We start from the raw sequence: 25,165 nt of genomic DNA on the forward strand, positions 1-25,165 counted from the left end.
TTAGAATATTCAATGTCCTGATTTTTTGTGTATTTGTCTTTGTTGCATGTTTAGTTGCGCTAAAATTGTTTTTCAATGAACAGTTATATGCAGTCGTCGATGATTTCTAGCTACATGTTTTATGTGACGCTGGAATGAATCTGCTGGATATACTTGTGTCATTAACGTCACTAGCAGCATTGTTTGTGTTATCTATGTCACCTTGGTTTTGTGATTTTGGTCTTCCTTGTCTCCCGACAGAAGGCTGGCGTCATTTCTTTGAATGTGTCTTCTGCATCAGGTTGTCGATCCGTTCTTGACTCCGGTCCTGGGTTTTGCGTTGACCTCGTCGATCCCGCAGGAGAAGAGAGAGAGAGAGAAGACAAGACAAAATTCTTTATTTTCGAGGATAATAGATAAGCACATGCGCACTTTTTTACATCCAGTCCCCGCCCTGGAACAGGGTCTACACACACACACACACACACACACACACACACACACACACACACACACACACACACACACACACACACACACACACACACACTTACACACACACACACACACACACACACACACACACACACACTACCGATCATTTTCGACCGAATGTCTCCGGGCTCCCAGACATTCTGATAGATAGCCGCCTTCCCCCTAGAATAATTTACAATTCAGGAAAGATTGTAACTAAAAGAAATAGAACTGTCTCAGTGTTTGTTTTGTGTGAAAGGCTGCACAAAATACTGGTCAAAGAAATGTTAGCGGCTTATGAGGAATCAACAAAATTATCTCCCATAGACCATGACAGATCAAGTCACTGGAAAATTTGTCAATACTTCATTGTATCTGACCAATACATAGGCCTATTTACATGTACGTCGAGTTTTGACAGAAACTACAAAAAGGCCCCTGATAAAAAAAAATTAAGACATTACGACAATAATGATTATTAATAATGATATTTCATCCGACCTTTTTTTTCTTTCTTTTTTTTTTAATGTTCATCATGATCGAGACACCGATCGCGGTCAGTCAAGACGAACAAATTACCTCCCATTGACCACACGAGATGACAAGATTTTTTTCAAATTCAACTGACATGGATGTTCGCACTCGCGCTCAACCACAGAGACATTATGCTAAGTATATACACATGTCATTACCAAACAAAAAGTTACACTCCCAAACCACCCACCCCACCAAAAAAATAAAATAAAATAAAATAAATAAAAATGGTATAAAGAATACATAATCGATTCATGTATATACCGTATGAAAACACGAAGTCCAACTAGGTTACAACTGAACAAAGAAAATACATCAATTACACTATTGAGAACCCATCAGGTTATAACGTAATACGTTCATCAAACCGGAAAAAGAAAAATGGTGTAAAGAATACATAATTGATTCATGTATATACGATATGAAAACATGAAGTCAGCTAGGTTACAATTGAACAAAGAAAATACATCAATTACAATACTGAGAACCCATCAGGTTATAAAATAAAGCGTTCATCGAACGGGTAATGAGTTCCAGCGTACACGCGCCTCATGCAGTCTCAAATATATAATTTTTGGAGAAAAAAAATGTAGATTAAAGAAACAAAACTGTGTCTCCAATCCTGAGCACTGAGCTGAATACTGTTGAGCTCGTCAGGATGACCCTGCGACTTCCACTGACACGGGATACACACACACACACACACACACACACACACACAGAGCATACCCCACCTCCTGCGAAATTCTGCACTGGAAAGTCCTCGATTTTTTACTTACACACTCTCTTTGTTTTTCAGACATCTTTCCCCCTTCTTTCTTTTTTTGTCACTGATCGAGATAGACACAGATGTCATGGGTTAGTTAGCGTTCAGATGTGGGCCATGTTGTTTGTCAAAGGAGCTTTCTCTTCTCTGTTTCTTCACTGAAGCTGATTTTTAAATCTGCTGTTAACCCTGATTGGTCTGTGGTTGACTGGGCAATTGATAAGACTTTTTACATGAGTACACAAGTGTCATAATTTTCAGACTGGTGGTTCTGGGGAGATTGCACAAACAGAGAAAGGCAGATAAACAAACATACAGAGAGAGAAAGAGAGAGAATGAATGAATGATCGAATCTTTATTTATTTATTTTCCAACGGTGAAGACATTAGCACTTTGGCCGACTTACACATCTGCCGTTGTTCTATGAGACACACAAACATGTACGCATATAAATGTTGTTGTACTTAGTACTTAATACATGAGAGAGAGAGATAGAAGTATTTAATTCTGCGCACTATTCAGGATTGACTGCATCATGTTATGTATTGCTTTATATGTTCATGCAACGTGAATGTTTATAGTCATGTCTTAAATATAACTGTATAAACAAGTCTACATATAAATGTCTGTGTGTCACACACACACACACACACACACACACACACACACGCTAATTCAACTGATGAACACACACACACACACACACACACACACACACACACACACACACACACACACACACACAGCCACCAATTGGTAATAACAATGATCATAGAGTTTTTTTCTTTATTTCATTTTGGGATCCGCACCACAAGCTGACAACTTTGGTGTATCAACTAGTAGATATATTAGGCTGTTTCATGTCCTCGAAAATGACTGACGAACTGAGAGTGTCTACGCCTTGGACTTCCACTATAGCTGATGGACAGTCAGAAACTTTGACGCGCCCGAGACCACACACACACACACACACACACTCAAACAGTACGGGTGTTCAGTGACTGCTGCCCGCGCGCGTGGGGTGGGAGGGGGGGGGGACAGCAGAAGAAGTCTACACACTATGAAGGCAAATGAAGCTAAGAGATTGCGCAATGGGAACAATGGATTCACTTGACTGATACCAACTTACCCGTTTTAATTCTATGCTCATGTATATAACTCTTTATTTACGGGTGAGAGAGACGTTACAGTTACGTGTTTTGAAAAAAGAACTAAAAAAAACCTATCGTTCGTTAGGGTACATTCGGGTACAATCACATCCCACGATTTTTTGTAAACTTTGATCCCATTGGTCCGTCACAGCCGTTCAATGTGTCAACGAGTTACAGCATCGTCGCGTCAGTAGCTCGTTCTGAACCCTTTATAAACCGCAACGGACTCGGTGTCGGCTCTTTCAGCCCTTCTATTCTTGACGGTAGACTGACTGCGTCAACTTGCTTCCTTTCACCACCAGACCGGCACACACAGCAAACAAAGACAAGAAGATGGCAACTTCAGACCTGCTCGCTGTCAAGTTCGCTGCAGACACAGAGTAAGTTCATTGGAGGTTTTTTTCTTGGTTTGTTGGTTGGTTGTTTTTGTTTTCGTCAGCTGTTCGATTCTAACACACCTGTATGTGAGCATCCCAGCGTTCCATTGCAGACGATGCTTTGTGTACCAAAATGACCCTCCACCGGTACACAGTAATGTTTGATCGACATTGTAATCGTTTTATAGTCAACTGGGAGCTTGAGCAGAGAAAATGGGAACGAATTTGTTATACTTTCCCCCCCTATATTTTAGGGGTGTTTTTTCTGTTGATTTTGAAGATCCCATTTAAAATGTTTTTAAGTTTCTTTTGATCACTTCTTCATTCGTGGGCTGCAACCATCCCCTGTTCACTCGTATACATGTACACGAGTGGGCTTTTTTGCGTGCGACTGTTTTTACCCCACCAGTTATCAAGTACGTAACTTTTTTGCCCTTATAGAATACCTTGAGTAAATAATTACAACTCAGGGTTTCCCATTCAGGTAAGAGAGAGAGAGAGGAGGAGAGAGGGAGGGGGCTCAGAACTAAACTGTACACACAAAAACGTTTTTTGTTTTGTTTTTTTTGCTTGGGGGGTTGTTGTTCTTTGGGGGGGTTTGGGTTTTTTTTTTCCAGTTAATGAAAGAAATGCTTTTCTAATATATGCGTCTGTTTTTCAGCGTGTACAAAGCACTTTGATAGAAAATTGGTACCGCTGCAGTTATTCTCCCGTGAGGTTTCAGACTGAGGGGTGTTAGGTCTTCGATGACCTAATTCCTTGTGGTTTTGGCGGCAAACTATCACACTGATTGACTGAAGCTACCAGCCGGTTAGTAAGAAAACTGCTGGCTCTGTTTGGATGGCTACTAGTCGGTCAATGGTCAACTCAGCAAACAACCGAAAAAGTTCCCCTCCCAGTACACACAACTCCAAACATCCAAACCAATACTGAAAACTGCAAACAGGCAGTAAAGACATTGTACTCTCTCTCTCTCTCTCTCTCTCTCTCTCTCTTTCCCTCTCTCTCTCACACACACACACACACACACACACACACACACACACATATGCAATATAGACCTATGTTTACAGGTCAATGACTCAGACATCTTTAGAGAAAGGAAACCACAGCAGAAAACTTGCCCAATTTCGGCAGCTTGTCAAGTTTTCCAGTTATCAAGAACAAATGTCGGTCATCACAGCGGTAAGCCTGTTTGACCAGCTGGTCACAAGATTGGTCGAGACTTCTTGCGGGAAAGATGCTGAGTGAACCAAACTGGTAGGCAAATGTAATGCAGAGAAGCCTTTTCGCTGTATATTGTCCATGAAACTGCAGCATTCTGTGCAAATAATGCTTCTGCATGCATGAAATACGTGGGCCTCTTTGTCAATGAGAAAGCAGTTGATTAAAAGTAAAATGTCAGCCACCAAGAAACGTGTGCGTGAATCAAACTCGATCATGCAGTTCCCACCTGTACTATTTGGTTCTTGAGTTCTAGTAGTTTGCGCTACTTCCCGAACTGTAGCCACTGAGTACTGGCGTAAGGTTGTGATATTCGTCAAGGCAGAAAAACCTCCTCTTCAATATGAGGTTTACCTGAGTCAATGTATCATACGCGCTATTTAGTTTTTTGATAGAAAACTGAACTGAAAGCATGCAGTCAAAATTAATATTCAGTGTTGGCAGTGACCATCGTTGTCTAGTCATGTTTCTCCATCTGTAAGTATGAAGATCGAGTAAAGAAAATCAGTGAAGATAAACAGCGCTTCATTTAATTTTCTTTTTTAAACCATTGAGATGTAATGTGAGTACATATCAAGATCTCAATGCCTTTGTTCGACTGTTCTATTCTTTTTGAAGCTGTGGGGACAGTATGCATAATACAAGAGATTTCTCTCTCTCTCTCTTACACACACTCACTCACACACACACACACACACACTCTCTCTCTCTCTCTCTCTCTCTCTCACACACACACACATTGTGACGCGCACACCACGCGACAAAAACTCCCGCCTTGCTATCCCCAATTCCTCCAACCCACGCTCGACTACGCATCACAGCCTCAGTTCCCAGACAAAGACGTGTTACGCAATAGTTACACAGGACAGAGAACATGCCTTGAGGCTGGCTCAATCCATTCTCGATTTGAAAGTCGTGGGACACCCACCACCATCCCCCTCCCCAACTCCCGTCTCTCCCGCCTTACACGTCCAGCTGATTTGCTCACCACCCTTTTCTCCACCCTCCCCTTCCATTCCCCCTCTCTCCTCTTCCCCTCTCCTATCCACCACTCTTACCCATTCCGTTTCTTCCCCCAAAGCCCACTACACCCCACTCTTTGTTATATCGCCACTTCACTTCTGTGGACAGTTATGCAGTTTTCTTTTGACCAGCAGCTGGTGTTTGAACAGTGGCTCAGCTGTTAGGTCAGTAGGTCAGCGTAGCGTGGTGTTGTGACCAAACGCTTAACTGAACAACAACGGGCGGTCATCTACGTGTGGCTGCTTGTTGCTGGCAGCTAGCTTACACAGGGCTACCTCAGCCCCTGTCTACATCACTGGTCGACTAATTTGTATCCGTCACATGGCATTTTGGGGGCATTATCTGATGTTCTCGGCGGCTGTTTTGTTTTCTCTTCCCTCTCACATGGCTCCCAGGTTCCCTATCGCTGAGATACTATTTGAAAGCAAATTTAAAAAGGTCATAGAACTGGTGGGAAAGTTATGCATTGTTAAAGTGGAAGATGATATACTCAATACATACTTGAGGAGACACACACACACACACACACACACACACACACACACACAAATGGGTAGAGAAAAACATAACAGCCAAATGGAGAAAGAAACTGAGAAAGAGATGGAAACTTCAGACCTGCTTGTCGTCAAGTTTGCCTCAGATACAGAATAAGTTCATTGGGGTTTTTTTAATTGGTTGATTGGTTGTTGTTTTTTTAGTCAGCTGTTCGATTCTAACACAACTGTATGTGAGCATCCCAGCGTTCCATTGCAGACGATCCTCTGTTTTCCAAAATGACCCTCTGCCGGTTTTCAAAGCTGGTCATGTATGTAGTAATGTTTGATCGACGTTGTAACCGATTTATAGTCAACCGGGAGCTTGAGCAGAGAAATTAGGAATGAATTTGTTTTACTTTTTTCCCTCTAGATTTTAGAGGTGGTTTTTCTGTTGATTTTTGAAGATCCCATTTAAATGGTTTTAAGTTTCCTTTTCCTTTGATCTCTTCTGGGCTGCAACTTCCCCGTTCACTCGTATACATGTACACAAGTGGGCTTTTTCATGTATGATGGTTTTTACCCCTCCAGTTATCAAGTACGTAACTTTTTTGCCCTTATAGAATACCTCAAATAAATCATTACTGCTCAGGGTTTCCCTTGCAGGTAAGAGAGATGAACTATCTGATACTATACACACAAACTTTTTTTGTTGTTGCTGTTTTTTTGGGGGGTGTGGGGGGTGGTTGTTGTTGTTGTTCTTTTGGGTGGTGGTGGTTGTTTTTTTGTTGTTGTTTTTATAAACGAAAGCATTTCTAACATATGCATCTGGAATTACTGGATTTTCTTCTTTTTTTTATAGTGGAAAGACAAGAATTAGGAACAGTTAAGATCATCTCAACAGAACAAAACTAATTGCAGCTGCTGACTAAAAAAAAAATACATACCAACTCAGGCCAGAAAAGAATAACCCAAATGACGTTCACTTCATGTAATTTATCAGTCGGTAAACATTGCTTCTCTCTCCCTCCCCCTCTCTCTCTCTCTCTCTCTCTCCCTCCCTCCTCTCTCCCTCTCTCTCTCTCTCCCCCCTCCTCCTCCTCTCTCTCTCTCTCTCTGTGTCTGTGTGTGTCCAAAGCTCTCTTCTTTCCAGCGCACATAAGATTCAGTTTGAATTTTCCTTTTTTCAACGTATACAAAGCACTTTGATGGAAAATTAGTACCGCTGCTGTTATTCTCCCGTGAGGTTTCAGACTGAGGGGTGTTACGTCATCAATGACCTAATTCCTTGCGGTTTTGGCGGCAAACTGTCACACTGATTGACTGACGCTACCAGTCAGTTGGTAAGAAAACTGCTGGCTCTGTTTGGATGGCTGTTAGTTGGTCAATGGTCGACTCAGCAAACAGCCTTATTGCTGACACTTTGTTGTTGTTTCTACTTCCATGATTATGATGTGTGTACTTATAACTGACTACACCCAAAAAAGCGAAAAAGTTCCCCTCCCAGTACACACAACTCCAAACATCCAAACCAATACTGAAAACTGCCAACAGGCAATAAAGACGTCGTTCTCTCTTTCTCTCTCTCTCTCTCACACACACACACACACACACACACACACACACACACACACACACACATATGCGATATAGACCTATGTTTACAGGTCAATGACTCGGACAGCTTTAGAGAAAGGCAACCACAGCAGAAAACTTGCCCGATTTCGGCAGCTTGTCAAGTTTTCCAGTTATCAAGAACAAATGTCGGTCATCACAGCGGTAAGCCTGTTTGACCAGCTGGTCACAAGATTGGTCGAGACTTATCGCGGGAAAGATGCTGAGTGAACCAAACTGGTAGGCAAATGTAATGCAGAGAAGCCTTTTTGCTGTATATTGGCCGTGAAAGTGCAACGTTCTTCTGTGCAAATAATGCTTCTGCATGCATGAAATACGCGGGCCTCTTTGTCGATGAGAAAGCAGTTGATTAAAAGTAAAATGTCAGCCACCAAGAAACGTGTGCGTGAATCAAACTCGATCATGCAGTTCCCACCTGTACTATTTGGTTCTTGAGTTCTAGTAGTTTGCGCTACTTCCCGAACTGTAGCCACTGAGTATTGGCGTAAGGTTGTGATATTCGTCGAGGCAGAAAAACCTGCACTCTTCCATATGAGGTTTATTCGAGTCAATGTATCACACGCACCATTTAATTTTTTGATAGAAAACTGAACTGAAAGCGTGCAGTCTAAATTAATATTCAGTGTTGACAGTGGCCATCATTGTCTAGTCATGTTTCTCCGTCTGTAAGTATGAAGATCGAGTGAAGAAAATCAGTGAAGATAAACAGCACTTCATTTAAAAAATTTTTTTTAAACCATTGAGATGTAATGTGAGTACATATCAAGATCTTAAATGTGTTAGTTCGACTGTTCTTTTTGAAGCTGTGGGGACAGTATGCATAATACAAGAGATTCTCTCTCTCTCTCTCACACACTTACACACACAAACACACGTGTGCGCGCCCACACACACACACACACACACACACACACACACACTCACTGACATCGTGACATGTACACTACACACCTGACAAAATCTCCCGCCTAGCCATCCCCTGTCCGTCCAACCCACGCTTGACTTCGCATCACAGCCTCAGTTCCCAGACAAAGACGTGTTACGCAATTGTTTCACAGGACAGAGAACATGCCTTGAGGCTGGCTCAATCCATTCTCGATTTGAAAGTCATGGGACACCCACCACCATCCCTCCCCAACTCCCGTCTCTCCCGCCTTACACGTCCAGCTTATCTCCTCCCACCGTCTCCTCCACCCACCCCTTCCAATTCCCCCTCTCTCCCCTTCTCCCCTTACCTCCCACCCACCACTCTTACCCATTCCATTTCTTCCCCCAAACCCCACCCCACGCTTCGTTAAATTGCCGCTTCGCTTCCGTGTACAATTATGCAGTTTTCGTTCCACCAGCAGCTGGTGGTGTGTCTGAACGGGTAGCTGTTTCAGTGGGTCAGTAGGTCAGTGTTTCTTGTTGTTGATGCCAGCTCTTAACTGAACAACAGCAGGCAGTCGTCTATGTGTGGTCATCTATGTCCAGCTGCTTGCTGCTGGCAGCTGTTTACACAGAGCTACTTCAGCCCCTGTCTACACGACTGGTCGACTGATGTGTATCCATCACATGGCATTTTGGGGGCATTACCTGATGTTCTTGGTGGCTATTTTGTTTTCTCTTCCCTCTCACATGGCTCCCAGGTTCCCTATCACTGAGATGTTATTTGAAAGCAAATTTAGATAGGTCATAGAACTGGTGAGAAAGTTATGCATTGTTAAAGTGGAATATAATACACTCAAATACATACTTGTGGACACACACACACACACACACACACACACACACACACACACACACACACACACACACACACACATAAATGGGTAGAGAAAAACATAATAGCCACATGGAGAAAGAATACTTGTGGACACACACACACACACACACACACACACACACACACACACACACACAAATGGGTAGAGAAAAACATAACAATAGCCACATGGAGAAAGAAACAAAAAGAGGTGAACAAGACCAATTTTTTTTCTAATGACACACATTGTTGTTTTTAAATCCACTTTTTGACCATGACAGGTCTACAAAATAATGAGTTTGGAGAGGTTGTGCTATCAGAAAACTTGCAAGGATAAGTTGCAATGAAACAAATACTCAAACTGAAAGTGAGTAGGTTCAACTTGGAAGAGGGTGGGGGGCCAAGAGGAAGTCTTGAAGAACAAACGAAAATAAACCGGCATTATCCTCCGAATTGGAGCAGAACTAACATGGCTGAACAGGAATTGAAACATGAACGCAGTATTACAAACTAATCTGATGTTTTGATTCAGAAATTGCCTTGGTATGGTTTGGTAGACTTTTGATTTTAGTTGCACCATTTTTATCAGAATTATTTGTCGGCTTTTATGGTCGGCTATGTGATGTGATGAATGATTACCCCAAATACATTACTTTGGACAGGATATCAATATCCCTTCAAATGTGAAAGTTTTGCTTAGTAATGCATGCTCAACAGAAATTACATTACCTTGAGCAGGCTGTGAGTATCCCTTCGAAAATGGACTCAGTTTTGCTCAGTAATTGCATACCTCAATGGAGACGGACCATTTGCACATTCTTCACACTTTTCTTTGGGTGCCATTCATGAGCATCATTGCAGAAAATGAAATAGTTCGGTATAAATTATATGTAAAATTATGTATATAAAAAGATAGGTTACAGAAAATGAATGAAAACTAAATTTAGAAAGTTACTCATACTGGGAGAGAAATATGGATGGATATTGCCTGTTATTGGTAAATGAAGAAAAAGATTGCAGTAAAAATTACACAGCATTATTTATTGTTAAAAGTTGGGTGAAACAGTGGAAATTTTGTAGTCCCCTGCAAGTGTACAAAAATAAACAAACAATAAAAGAAATAATAAAAACAAAGATGTGAACTGTTCATCTGGATTGTGTATGATGACAATGTGATGATACCTCCAACCTTTCTTGTCTTCAGAACCATCACACTTTTGGATGGAGAAGGTCTCCACGAGATCATAATTGACGGAAAAATGCTCCAGTCTTCCCTAATTAGTAAGTATTGTTCATTCCTCTCACAATCAACTAGCACATTTAATGTTAAATATCACTATTGTTCCTCAATTTTCCTATTAACTTTATCAAAATTGTGTTTGTTCTGACATGATCAATTCAGGTGGATATTTTTGCGATCTTTCAGGTCACATAGGTCCATAGTGTCTGATCCCCCTTCTTGTGTGGTAAAACCATGAGCAGAAGATCATACACACTATAAAGTTCCTGTCCATGTCAGTGTTCAGTGGGTTGTGGAAACAAGAACACTCCAGCATGCCCACACCTGAAAACAGAGTATGGATTACATGGCAGGGTAAATAAACAAAACAGTCATAAACGTAAAATGTTACACATCTGTCTGAAAGCATGCCCAAAGTCTACTTCTTTGGCACAGAAAAAGCACTTGGTCTCTAACCAAAGACAGGTACTATATAATTTATTGATGTCAAATAAGTATTATGCACATGTGCTTTTTTGTGTGTCAACAGATATAGAAGGTGCAAGGATCCTGGAGAGGATTGACACCAGACTGCTGGCTGGTGTCCTCCTCAACAGCCCTTGCACCATTAGAACATGGTGCATCAAGGATGGCAAGGCTGTAAGTGTCTGGGGTATTTTTAATAATTAATTCTTTTCTCAGTTGATCGTTGAAAAGAAAAGTGGTTGATTTGTTCTCTGGAATCTGCATTGAGAATGTAACATTCATGGTAGATAAGATTCATCTTAAAACTGTTAAACAAGCAATTCTGTAATCTCATTCTTGTTGTGTGGGGCAGTATTATTTAGTTGTATCATGTTTGTGGCAATTATATTATTGTTGTTGTCATTGAACAGTTTTTTTCTGTATGTTTTTCTTAATTTACTCTTGTATCACTGATGATATAAGTCTATGCATGCATATGCAAGTTTGAATTGTTTTTACCTGTGGGCCCATGCAAGGCTAGTATATAGATATGACCAATTATTCATGCATGCCATTATGACACCACAAATCTCATGCAAATTTAAGTTTTGATCTGTCAACCAGGCAGTTGAGTGCAAGTTGATTGACTGGTTTTAAGTGGTGATATGAGACTTTTTTTCTTAAATTCAGGTTTCAGCATTTACTAGTGCACAAACAAAAAAGTATAACAAACTCCACAAAGATGAAAGGGAATGTGAAAGATAACTGTTTGTTGTGTATGTGTATTTACTTCCCTTAAGTTTGTTTTCATGGATCACATATTCTATTATATTATACAGTACTTGGTGATTCTGACACTAATTGTCCTTTAAATCAGGCAGTTGACTGGATCAGGGAAACTGTGTTCCCTTGATAATGATTTTAGAGGTGGTGAGAATCTTGATATGTTGAAAAATAATAGCAATGACATGCAGATCTTATGTAAAAACATAACCAAACATAGATTATACTGAAATGCAAAATACTTTATATAATCTTTTTTCTTTTAATTTAAAACAGGAGTGGGGTGGGGGAGAGGTGGAAGGAAATGTGGAATATTCAGCATCAAACTGACCAGCCCAATTTGCGAATGGTTGAAAGGAAATTCGATTTTTCACTGATCTATTTATTTTCTCTGTGATGGCACAGGTGGTCTTCAATCTGGCAAAGGGCATTAGGAAGATGTTTGTTTATACCTGTTACTATATTTTCTTGTTAATGGCATGCAATATTTTAAAAGGTTTTGTCCAAACATTTATTCGCGGTTTCTTGTTTTGTTACGTAACATTTGATTTTCATGCTCATGTCAAAATAGCATATTTTTCTTACTGACAGGCCTGTCAAGAGTTTAACCCACATATTTCAAGCTGATGGATATGTGTATTTATAAACAAGGTCATTGACACAGGTTTTACTATAATAAACAACTGAAAGCTTGATCCTCTCCATCTTTGTCATCTTGGTTTGTTTTATTCTGATTGTGTCTTGCTTATGAGTTGTGTATGTTATGATGGTTCAGGATATGCCTGGTTCACAAGATGAGTGGTTGGTATTAACATTTCCTAGAATTTCCTTTTCAGAAAATAAACCAGTTGTGCTACAGATACTATAATCCGATCCTTGCTGTGAGGGGTTGGATTAAATCGGATGTGGGGGTAAAATAATAGGACTTTTCTCTCTTCCTTTTTAAAAAAAAAAAAATTTTTTTTTATTTTTTTTTTTACTAGCGTCACTACTAAACCTGCAAGAACCAGAATTTGTGGTTGCTTGGTTCAGCAGTTCAACAGCCAATAGATTTGTGTGTGCGTGTGTGTGTGCTTTTTTTTTTTTTTTTTTTTTTTTTTGCATGTGTACTTGCATGATAAATATGATAATAAAGCTGAAACATGTCATAATTTATGAGAAACACTCACAGCATGGAACAGGTAAACAGTTTTTCAGTAACAAATTATAATTTAGAATTGGCTATTGATAAACTTTATGGTTTGCTGTTTTGTTAAAATCTATTTAGAATTTGAGAATATTAGCTGTTATTTGACTGTATGTTGTATATATTAATATAAAAACGGGGATATATAAATTCTAAAATGAATGTCCACAGTCTCCATACTTCAGTTTTAATGGAGGGGCATTTTTCAAAATGGAGGAAAAGCTTGGGCCCCCTTCTTTTTTTTTCTTTTCTTTTTTTTTTCTCTCTTTTCTTTTTTCTTTCTTTTTTTCTCTTTTATTTTTTCTTTCTTTTTTTTTCTTTTCTTTTTTCTTTTTCTCTTTTCTTTTTTCTTTTGTTTTTCTTTTTTTTTTCTCTCTTTTCTTTTTTCTTTTTTTTTTAACCTTATAAACATATATCGGCATTTTGTTTTGAATGCTAAAATCAAGAGGGGAAAATGCCATGATTTTATTTACCTTTGGATTTATCTAGTATAAGATGTAGCAATAAATTGAAATGTGTGCTCTGTTTAGCCAAGAAACTTAAACCAAGCACACAGTAAAAAAAAAAAAAAAAGTTAAAACTTGTCCAACAGCATATGTAATATTTCTAGACTAATGAAGTTAGTGTGCCTACAAGTGGTAATGGAGTGAAACAAGTACAAGCAAGTGACATTTCTGCATTTTGAAAAAGACTACAATAAGATGTTTGACTTATAAAGTAGATCCCATAGAAAGGAACTTTACCAATGTTGAAACAGTTATGGATTGTTTTCTATTAAGTGCAGCTTACAGGTTTATAATACATGATTTTGATATTGATACATAATTCTGCTAATTAATTTATGATATACTTTTTTGCATGATTTTTGACATTGGTGGTGGTTTTGTCAGCAGAGGCAGTAATAGGGCTGTTTTATATTAAAAAAAAAAAAATGTATGTCTAACATTGATTTGCTTGCTTTCATCACAGATGTCTGTTATTTGGTCATGTGATCACAGGGCTACTGAATGTATTCACCGTGTGTTTGCAATGGTGTGCTCAGCTATGCATGCAGAAGAATTATTAATGATCATGCTTATGTTTCCTATACTCATCAGTAAGGGGGGGTTAAACTGAAATCCCACAGTTGTACATTGAAAGTGAAATAATATGAGCACAAGAGTTAAAACATAGAAAAAGGTTAATCAAAAGAATAAGAAGTGAGTAAAAAAAAATTTAAAAAAAAGATGTTTAAACTCTTACACTTCAACAAAAGATTATATGATGCAAAAAGATTGTCATGTAGCAGTGATGATGTAAAATATAACATTACAACATAAACATTTAAACTATGGTTACCTTTAACTTAAAAACAATGACCTCTATATCAAAAGTAACAACAAAAAAAAGCGGGGGGGGGGGGGGGGGGGGATTTTGAACAGCTGAGGACATTTATTTACAAGCAAAAATAGATGGGGAGGGTGGAGGCAGGGGGCACATTCCCCCTTTTATTTTATTTTATTTTATTTTATTATCTATTTTATTTAACCAAATCTTTTCACCTTTTAGTTTTATTCTTTTAATTTGTCTTCTTTTACAATTGACATTTCCAACATATGTTTGGCATTGTTATGGTTTTTCCTGAACTGATACTGTCTGTGCATGGTGTTCACAATTGTAGGGTTGTGTGTTTGTGTGCTAACTTTTATTTATTTATTTATTTAGACATCTTACTATAGCACATACTGAATCTGTTTCCAGTCTACTGCAGCACTAAAGGCATTCACGCAAACTCTCCACACACAAATATACACATAATTTGAGGCACAAGAGAGGATCATTGAAAGGGATTGTGCCATGATAAGTCAAATAATGTATCAGATATAAAAAGTTCAAACTAGAAATAACAAAAATGAAGGCAATTTAAACACACGTGCACTCAGATTAATAAGCAAACAAACTATAACATTTTCATGATAAACTAACCATTCCTCATAGAAACATTTGTACACAACAATTTATGGATTTAAACTTTTTAAATTTTGGCTTTAAAATAGAGTACATATATACATATTTTATTAATATGCAAGTTTTCTATTGTGTTCTACCTTGACTACAAATTGTAGACATTATTGTTTATATTGTGTAGGTTTGTTTGATTATCATTTTAGTTCAACCATTTACTGATGATACATGATATTGATGTAGCCTGACAGCATAGCCTACCCAGTTACCAGAGTAAGTATTATTGCAGCTGGGTTAAATACTATACAAGTTATGAAATATTATGTGCAGAATGTGTTCAATATGTTTGTGTGTGCCGGTCGAAGGATTTGAATGTATGAACAATAGTGAACACGTTTCTGTGTGTACACAAAAACATATATATATATATAATATATATAACCCTTAATAATTATATAATTCATCTCTCTTCATATTGTCAATATCAGACAATCTGAAAAGAGACAAAGCATTATGAATCAGAATGTGTGTACAATATACATGTTTGTGCTTGTCAAACTGTCAACACAGCAGCACTGTGTTTTACAAAATGACACCTGTATTTTTCTACATTGGGAAATAAAGCTTACAGATTAGATAGAAGTGGACGTTTTTTCAAATTTATTATGGAAGAAATGTAACTCCAATTGCATTGTTTGTGCAATAATTGAGAATCAGATTTTCATCCACAAAATCTGACATCTTAAAGTGTGCATTTTCAAATAGATTGAAGTCCCTTTGCTGTGCAACTGTTTGAATGCAAAATGAAATGGCATTGTGATGCTGCTGACAAAGATTTTACAAGAGCTTATATGTCTAGTCTGACTTAGAAGTCTCAATCAGAGATATGTCTATTTCATGCAGTAGAACAAATCTTTTCATTGTGTATTTTATTTGTTTGCAGCGTCTCATACTTAACTTTGAAGAGATGCTGGAAATACTGGATGTGGCCACCTTGCAACTGGTCCAAAGAATCACATGCAAGGCCACATCCAGTGTCATGGACCTGTGCATATCCACAAGGTATCTGGCATACCCTACAATGGATGTGCTTGGGTACATACAAATTGTGTGTACTGCATCTAAGGTGAGTTCTTATCTTTAAGTTCAAATGCATATTCTGTGAGATATATTTAAGATGCTGTGTTAACTCAAGGTATATTTATACCAATTGTGATACAAAAGCCGTTTGAAAATGACCATAGCTTCCAGATCAGTACTTACCCCTTTCATGTGGTAGGAAAAATCAAAACATGGGTGCAGTGAGGTGTTTCTGACTTTACAATATTGAATGAGAAAACTGACCTCAAAACATTCTTCAGACAAAGCAATGGGTTTTCTTAATTTTTATTTAAAATATTGTTCTAAAAAAACTGGCCTCAAAATATTCTTTCAGACTGAATTTGCAGTTGTTAACCATGCTGTAGATAATTGATGAAAGCCAGCACACAAAATATTGTCCCTTTCATTCAGGTGCCCCACAAAATATTGTCCCTTTCTATCAGGTGCCCCACAAAATATTGTTCCTTTCATTCGGGTGCCCCACAAAATATTGTTCCTTTCATTCAGGTGCCCCACAAAATATTGTTCCTTTCTATCAGGTGCCCCACAAAATATTGTCCCTTTCATTCAGGTGCCCCACAAAATATTGTCCCTTTCATTCAGGTGCCCCACAAAATATTGTCCCTTTCATTCAGGTGCCCCACAAAATATTGTCCCTTTCATTCAGGTGCCCCACAAAGTATTGTCCCTTTCATTCAGGTGTCCCACAAAATATTGTTCCTTTCTATCAGGTGCCCCACAAAATATTGTCCCTTTCTATCAGGTGCCCCACAAAATATTGTCCCTTTCTATCAGGTGCCCCACAATATATTGTCCCTTTCATTCGGGTGCCCCACAAAATATTGTCCCTTTCTATCAGGTGCCCCACAAAATATTGTCCCTTTTCATTCGGGTGCCCCACAAAATATTGTCCCTTTCATTCAGGTGCCCCACAAAATATTGTCCCTTTCATTCAGGTGCCCCACAAAATATTGTCCCTTTTCATTCAGGTGCCCCACAAAATATTGTCCCTTTCATTCAGGTGCCCCACAAAATATTGTCCCTTTCATTCAGGTGCCCCACAAAATATTGTCCCTTTCTATCAGGTGCCCCACAAAATATTGTTCCTTTCATTCAGGTGCCCCACTTCTTGATTGGGACTTTGACACACTTTGTAGCATTCACGTGGACAAAAAATACTTTGGGGGCTGGGGGGAGGGGGGGGGGGGGTGAGGTATTCATTGAAGCATGGCTTTCAAGGCCTGATTGATTCGAAGAAGAAAAATGTTAACTCTGTGTGTGTTTGTGTGTGTGTGTTTGCTGTAGTTCACACTTAACATGCGTTGAATATGTATTTTTCATAACACCTGCCATCTTTTTCCATTCTTTTCCTCTTTTATCTCCCTTACCCACTTAACTTATGTATTAATTGTGAATTGAACACTTTAAAAATTACCTGTTTTTATGCTTATCTTCTGCAACAGAAAGAGGTGGTGAACATCATGGCTCACGATTCAGAAATCGCTGCCTTGACCTTCAGCCTCAGAGGTGACAAGATCGCCACAGCATCACTGAAAGTAAGTGATGAGCTTCTTAACCCCTGAACTGCTGAAATGTGATGTTAGTGTGGCATCAATCTTGAGTGCAGTTTCTTCTTGTGTACAATGTTCTGATGATTCAGCAGAACAAAACTAGAAAATTGATACAATGCCAAGCGGATGAAGTTCAAATAATGTTGATTGACGTTATATCCTGACCTGGAATGTGTCTAGGTCAGTTTTACCACAGTCAGTAAGATGCCATTCAGACAACCTTCACTGACAAATGTGATGGTATGGTAAAGGTCATGTGTCAGGTAAGGTGAAGACAGGTAGAAGGTGTTTTGTATAACTAAAAAAATATAATCTTACTGAATTTTAATAACTTAAAGCTATTTATCCCATGCATTTGGAAGTGTTCTTCAATTTTTTTTAACTGATGAGAAATAATGCTCACTGTAAATGGAGGTAAACCACTTGTGACCAATTTACTGAAGATTAGGTGGGGGGGGGGGGGGGGGTAATTCACTCGTGACCAGTTTTCCTGAAGATTACAGCCAGCCCGGCTACACAAAGTATGATTAACAGCTGCAGTCAAGGGGTCAAATAAGCATTAAAGTCTGTTCTTTGTTGAAACAACAACCATGGTTGGCTGCTTACAGCTAGTTCATTTTTATTTTTAGGCAGTAAGAGAAACATGTAGTTTTTTACACTGATTTTTTATGTTTTAGGAAACTGCCAGTGCACATAAGTATTCTTCTTTTCTTGTGTTCAGTAACTTTGTTGTTAGCAAGATCAGTTGCTTCACTTTATACATATGTTCAGTCATTGCTTTATACCTGTTTTTTCCCCATCTATTGAAAGATAAAGTACAGTGGTTTTGCATGATTCAGATTTTTATGGACACAATATAACCAGTTGTTTTTTTAGTACTCAGTTTTCTTTAAAAGGAAATTTCTGTCTTTAATGGTTTCAGTTTCATTATATATGTCCTTGATTTGTCCTCTTCTAAGGTGAAATTGCAACTGTTTGGGTGTTCAGAAAATTTTATCCATATGTGTGTGGTGGTTTTCCATTCCAAAAAACACCCCAACTAAATGGTATCTTGTTAAGTAAACACTGTTGGTTTTTCTTGCAGGGCACTGTCATAAGAGTGTTCAGTGTGAACAGAGGAGACAAAATTTTTGAATTCCGCAGAGGATTAAAAAGGTAATATATATATATAAACTAACCAAGAAAGCAACTCACTTTCTGCCTATCAAACCCTTCTTCCTCCTCAACATGTACCAAAATATAATCTTGCAGCATGTCTCACAATGTATTTCACTTCAGTTCTGTTTGGTATGAGTCTTAACAGCTGTTTCAGCAGTATAGGTCTGTCGCATAACCACACACTTTGCTGGATATCAGCTTTGAGAAAGTGTTTTAGAAACTGAAGTGTGGAAAACAGGGAATTTGTGACTTTATCATTATCCTTTTCTTTTCCAGGACTGTGGATATATCATGCTTGTCATTCAGCATGAATGACACCTTCCTCACCGTGGCCAGCAACATGGAAACAGTCCATGTTTTCTATCTGGAACGGTAAGGATGCATGTCATGCACACCCATGTGGTTTTCTTTACAAGAGAAAATGCTATGTATATATACGCTTGGTTTTCTGTACAGGAAAAACAAAACACAAAATGGTAAACCCATGATTTCTGTCAGACAGCAGTGAAGTGTGTTTGTTTAACTGTCATGTAAAGTAAAAAATAAAATAAATAAAGTGAAAAAAAAAAGATTCAGAAACATTCAGACTGTGCAGTTCTAACCATGTAGCAGATGATTAATAGATTGTAAAGAGTGGTAACTCTGTCCATTCACAAGGTACATCAAGTCAATGCTGCTGATGCTACCGATTCAGCTAGCACACAGGTAAATAAAAGGTACATTGGACCCACCCTTACTATTCTTAAATATTTGTTAATCATTTGTTCTCTTGGCATCATTGTTCATTCATTTCATGTAGCAAATGATTCATACATCACATAAAAACATGTCTTACATCATTGAAAAATATCCATGGACCAAATTTTGGATATTTCTTTCACTGTATTCTTTCATGTTTTTTGTGTCTTTGTTCTTCAACCATGCTTGACATTTAATCAAAATTTTCACCAAATTATCTTTGAATGGTCATAATTCTCTACTTTGTAGCATCTCAATTTAATGATGTTCTCAGTCACACAACAGTGTGCAAAATGATGATCACTATCAAATGACTTCCAAAAGCTGCTAACTGATTTGAAGAAAAGAAGGGAAAAGATATGTATTATATATTTCCATTAAAAAAATAAGAAGACATGGCAAAATGATATATTGCTTAACAAATTTTATAGTAACTAAAAAAAAACATTAAAAAAAACTTTGCTTTTTATCCTTTGAGGATCCAGTAGGAGGTCAAAACATGCCTACAGCTTAAGTTGTCAAATCAGCTGTGCTATAAACAAACCATTGTCAAACATATGAGTACTGACACAGATGAAGTGTGTTTAGTTACCTTTCTTCTGCCTCTCAGAAGCATTAGTTTAATTATCTATTACCATTTGCACTTAAGGCCAGGTTGTTGGATGCTGGAGTATTGGTGTTCATTTGTATCCACCAGAAATAAAATGATAGTGGGAGGACAAGTGCAATTTTTTTTTCTTTCTCTGTCTTATCCACATTGTCCTCCTCAAATACTAGAATGCCAGACAAGAACACATTGGAATGAGACATTTCTCCATCAGGTGACATATATATTGATACTTGTTGATTAGGACAGTGAGAATGAAGCATCAGTTGTAGGCATGTAGGTAGTCTGTATTATTTCTTCTTCTTCATTCATCAATCATGGGCTGCAACTCCATTGTTCTCTCGTATGTACATGAGTGGGCTTTTACATGAACGAGTATTTTTACCCTGCCATGTAGGCAGACATACTCTGTTTTCAGAGGCATTCAAGCTGGGCATGTTCTTGTTTCCATAACCCACCAAATGCTGATATGGATTACAAGATCTTTAGCATGCATATTTGATCTTCTGCTTGCGTATACACATGAAGGGGTTTCAGGCACAAGCAGGTTTGTACATATGTTGACCTGGGAGATCGGAAAAATCTCCACCCTTTTCCCATCAGACACCATTACCAAGATTCGAACCTGTAGCCCTCAGATTGAAAGTCCAATGCTTTATCCACTTGGCTATTGCGCCCGTCATGTCTGCATTTGTTTTGTTTTTCTGATGACAGGGCGGAGCCTGGCTGGTTAGACTGTATGTTCAACAGCGTGGTGAAGTCACTGGGGAAGATGGTGGAGGCATGTATAACCCTGGAGAGAGCCACTGCCACTGCCACCATGCCCAAAGAGGGCAGCGGCAAAGTGTGCTCTGTTGTCAGGTGTGTAGCAAGGTCCACTCTTGTGCGTGTGTGTGTGTCTGCCTGTGTTTACAGTATTAGCATATTTTTCATTTAATTACACATTCATTTTCACTACAAGATGACTTAAGAAACTTTTGGCATGAGCAAAAACCAAAAACAAAAAAACAAAAAGTCTCTCTCGTGTGTGTGTGTGTGTGTGTGTATTTATTTACAGTAATCAATGTAGTTTTGGTTTTCACTACAAGATATGAGAAACATTTAACACAAAAAAACCAACAAACAAACAAAAAAAAACTATTCATGAGATGCAAACTCTGTTACTGCTGCCTCTTGCATTACATCTTTTCAGTGTACAGTGCAGTGCTTGGTTCTGATGGAAACATGAAAACTTAGACAGTGTTGCTACACATTTAAAGGGGAAAATATTGGCTGTTTTCAAGTAATCTCAAGCTCCTTAGATAAACAGAAAAATCTGAACATTTTTTTTTTTTTTTTTTAAGGAAAAAGAATGCTTAGAATTCATTCAAGATTTATTAGAAAACTGACTTCAAGGGAAAGCATTCTAGAAAATAATTTCTAAACCATCTCCAAAGATTCTTAAACGCAGATGAGTTTCAGTGATAAATCATGATGATCCAAAAGTTAACAGAAGAAAATTTTGAAAAAAAAGTCTCTCTCTCTCTCTCTCTATCTGTCTGTCTACACACACACACACACACACACACACACACACATATATATATATATATATATATATATGCACATATATACACTCACATATATATGGAATCAATGTGAATGTGATTTTTCACCCACAGCATTGAGGACAAGCCCCACCTGGCCGTAGCAAGTCTGGAGGGGGACTTGCACATTTTCCTCCTCCCTCCCAAGTCAGCTGTCAGCGCAGAGTGCTACCTCACCCAGCACTACAGGTAATGTGGTGTGGCTGTGGCTGGGACAAGGGGAAGAATTTGTTAGCAAGCTGAATGCAGAGCTCCCTCTCTCTCACTCTCATTCGGGGGTGCTCTCATTGTTTGAATGCATATTTCTGTCTCTGTCTCTGTATGTAGCTCTCTGTCTCTCTCATTGTTTTGTTGTTTGTTTTGTGTTTTGTCTTTTTTATGTGATTTTTTTTTTTTTAATTTACAGCTGTTTTCCATATCTATTTTCCATATCTATATGCCATAGAGTTACTTTGTTTTACATATATGTACATGTCTGCATGCTTGCTTGTTTACTTACCATACATTTATACACAGAGATTTGACATGATGATTGATGTTTGATTCAATAACACATTCTTACATCCACACACACTGATTTCACAACATGTTAGGCAGTTGACGATGACCATTGTTGATCATCTTTCACTCAGTGTATCTGTCCCCCTGTCTTTTCCTACACGCTCTTCTATTCCTTATGTGTGAAAAGCGTTCTGGTGTGCAAAAAAGTGCCCCACAATGGCAGTTTCCATCCAAATCATTTTAGGAATTGTTCCTATCACAAAATCATAAATTCATTTGAAATTGTTTGGATAGGATAGTGTGTTCATATTCCTTTCAAAAAATTAGTGTGTGTGTGTGTGTGTGTGTGTGTGTGTGTGTGTATTTAGATAGATATGGATAGAGATATAGATATATACTTTCTTTTAATAGTTTGCATTTTTCAATTAGCTTTTCTACATTTTTATTACCCTCTGTGATCAAAACCTCCATTGGTAAATAGTTGTCGTTGAGCATAAAAAAGGCCTGGCACTGAAAGGGATAATTAGTCCTGTGGGTGACTTTGTGAACAGACTGACAGACGCCACAGGTGATAAAGAGCCCACTGCTGATGTGACAAACACGACGCCCTCCTCACAGTCATTTGGGGGTGAGTTAATTTAGTGTGTGAAAACCTTTGTGATCTGATTTATTAGAGTGCCATGCTGAGAAATATGGGATTTACTTTAAGATTTCTCTGTAGAAAAGTGTAGAAAATATCTCTGAAATTTCATAAGAAAGTCTACATTTTCCAGTTCATCTGTACCAAAAAGTTTGTAACTGTCATGTTAAGATTTTCTTATTTGTACAGCAAAAATGAAAAAGAAAAAAAAGAAAAAGAAAAAAGAAAGGATAAGAAAAGGAAAAAAAACAAACAAAAAAAAACAACAGTTGAAATGGTTACTTTCAAGAAGAGACATTTAATTTCATGTATGGAGAGAATAATCAGTATGTGATTGTGTGGTAGTTGGTGTGACATCATCGTCTTCTCATTTTTTTAAAAATGGACACCTCAGTCTAGTTGCTGTGATATGATTTTCAGACTTTTCAAGATGGATGAAGGGGCTGAAGGGGAATGAGAACATGCCCTCTACTTCATCACCAGCTGATGCGTCTGCCTCCACATTGTTGCAAGACAACACAACAGCATCCTCTTCCTCTTCCTTGGTCAAGAGGAAGAACTAAATGTCAAATGTAAGAGCGTGTAAGTGTCAACTAGGGATTTGAAAGTCTTATTTTGAGTTTTTACATTGTATCATAGTTTATCTTTTTGTAGGATTCGTTCTTCTTTTTAATCATCTATCCTTTGAAAGATGCTGTTTTCTTTATTCTATTTATATATCACATTTGCAAATGGTGATCTTGTTCAGTTCTGGAGTCTTGGTGGTGTTTATTCGTATCTAATATTGGTTGGCCAGGTTTCATTCAATTGGATCTATGGTTTGAAAATTGTTATTCACTTTGTTTTTATGTATCACATTCTTTAATGACCTTGTAGCAGTGATGTGATGAGCTGATAAGTCTATATGTATCAGCTAAAAACAAATTACAGAAAAGACAAAAAAAAAACCAACAACAAAAACATCAGCTCTTATTTATAGAAAACAAAATATGTTGTTATTTTGTAGCTGTACTGTTACATTTTTCAGAATATCTCACAGCCAGATGAAAGCAGCCAAAGGAAGAAAACATCTGATAACCGAACTGTAAATGAAAGGACGAACAACTGGGCCACAACTGTACCTGCAATGCACATACCACCCACAAAGGACAACTGGACTGCAACATCTGATCTTATGATGTGCATTCCACACTATGGAGGACTACTGCTAGGACACAACATCTGCTCTTGTAATACCAAACTGTAAATGAACTCCAGCAGGAGCAAGACATATCATTGTATCGTGGATATATGTGTGTATGAAACAGTGACTTGACTAAAGATTACACAAGTGGAGCATATATCAGATACCCAAACTGTATGATTATCTGGACAGCAGCTGAAACATGACATGATATGAAACAACAAACCAGATGTTATCATGTCAGTATCTAACTTAAGTATTCAAACTGTAAATTGAAAGACAACAGCTGGGCTGCTGACATTTCATTGCTCTAAAGACTCTTGTATCTAGTATCCCATTTGTCATCAACTTTATTGTTTGGTGTCATATACTGTACCATGTCAAACTGATGCAAACTAGGCCTATGGTTTGCTCTGTTTGGCCAAATTTCGCGCGGCTAACAGTGAAAAGACGCTCCTCTTAGTCTGGCCCGCTCTTAGCCAATCAAACGCCTCTAACAGCTATAAGTGCTGAATCATTCCTTTGGCCAAGGCTCTTCACGCCATCTTGTCAGGTTTTCGCTCCGTCTCGTCTAACGCTTTTTTTGGCTATTAAGCGTTTTCATTTGGCTTTATTTTGTTGTGTGCGGCTTGCCTTTTTATTGTTCTTACATTCTGTGTACTCGTTTCGACTCGGCCCCCTCGATTCCTTCGTATTTTTCTACTTCTGAGTCGATCCTATCTTTCCTTTCTCTGTTGGGGATCGAATTGTTCGCTGGGTGCTTACGCGTAGTACCATGCCTCGTATGCCATCCTACGAAAGCAGGGATCATGATGCTGGGAGAGATACTCGGCAAGAGACTCTCCCAGGCCCGAAGCTCATGATTTCTCCCGATAGGGACCGCGGCGATGCGTCTGCAGACGCAGATCGCGGAGGGGACGCTCGTCCCGATAAAACGGTCATGAAGGGGACCGGGGGGAAAGGGATACGAGCGTCGCCTCCTGAGGTGTCCCAGCGCGAGGCAGGTGGAGGGGGGAGTAGCACGTCCTCTCTTGGTGGTGGGAACTCGCGGCTGGGTGCGGACTCCCAAGGTCGACCCCCCTCCCCCACCTCCTTCTGGGGGA

At 38.6% G+C, this 25,165-nt stretch overlaps 1 protein-coding gene across 1 annotated transcript; it reads left to right on the forward strand.

The window, feature by feature from the left end:
• The first annotated feature begins 3,237 nt into the window (after positions 1 to 3,237).
• On the forward strand, positions 3,238 to 23,442 carry LOC143292232 (WD repeat domain phosphoinositide-interacting protein 1-like). The gene is made up of 11 exons (XM_076602421.1): positions 3,238 to 3,284; positions 10,585 to 10,610; positions 11,150 to 11,259; positions 15,921 to 16,103; positions 17,542 to 17,634; positions 18,734 to 18,804; positions 19,084 to 19,179; positions 20,867 to 21,013; positions 21,814 to 21,927; positions 22,791 to 22,867; positions 23,300 to 23,442. Exons 1-11 carry the CDS (start codon positions 3,238 to 3,240, stop codon positions 23,440 to 23,442), a joined length of 1,107 nt encoding a protein of 368 aa, XP_076458536.1.
• The last annotated feature ends 1,723 nt before the right edge of the window (positions 23,443 to 25,165 follow it).

This window comes from Babylonia areolata, chromosome 18, assembly GCF_041734735.1.
Source record: "Babylonia areolata isolate BAREFJ2019XMU chromosome 18, ASM4173473v1, whole genome shotgun sequence".
In the NCBI taxonomy this organism is placed as follows: Eukaryota; Metazoa; Mollusca; class Gastropoda; order Neogastropoda; family Buccinidae; genus Babylonia; species Babylonia areolata.

Excerpts from the sequence above, each read along its gene's own strand:
- LOC143292232 (XM_076602421.1), top strand. The coding sequence starts at position 3,238 with ATGGCAACTTCAGACCTGCTCGCTGTCAAGTTCGCTGCAGACACAGA. Across the intron at positions 3,285-10,584 it reads AAGTTCGCTGCAGACACAGA|AACCATCACACTTTTGGATG; the intron begins GTAAGTTCATTG and ends TCTTGTCTTCAG. Across the intron at positions 10,611-11,149 it reads CACACTTTTGGATGGAGAAG|ATATAGAAGGTGCAAGGATC; the intron begins GTCTCCACGAGA and ends GTGTGTCAACAG.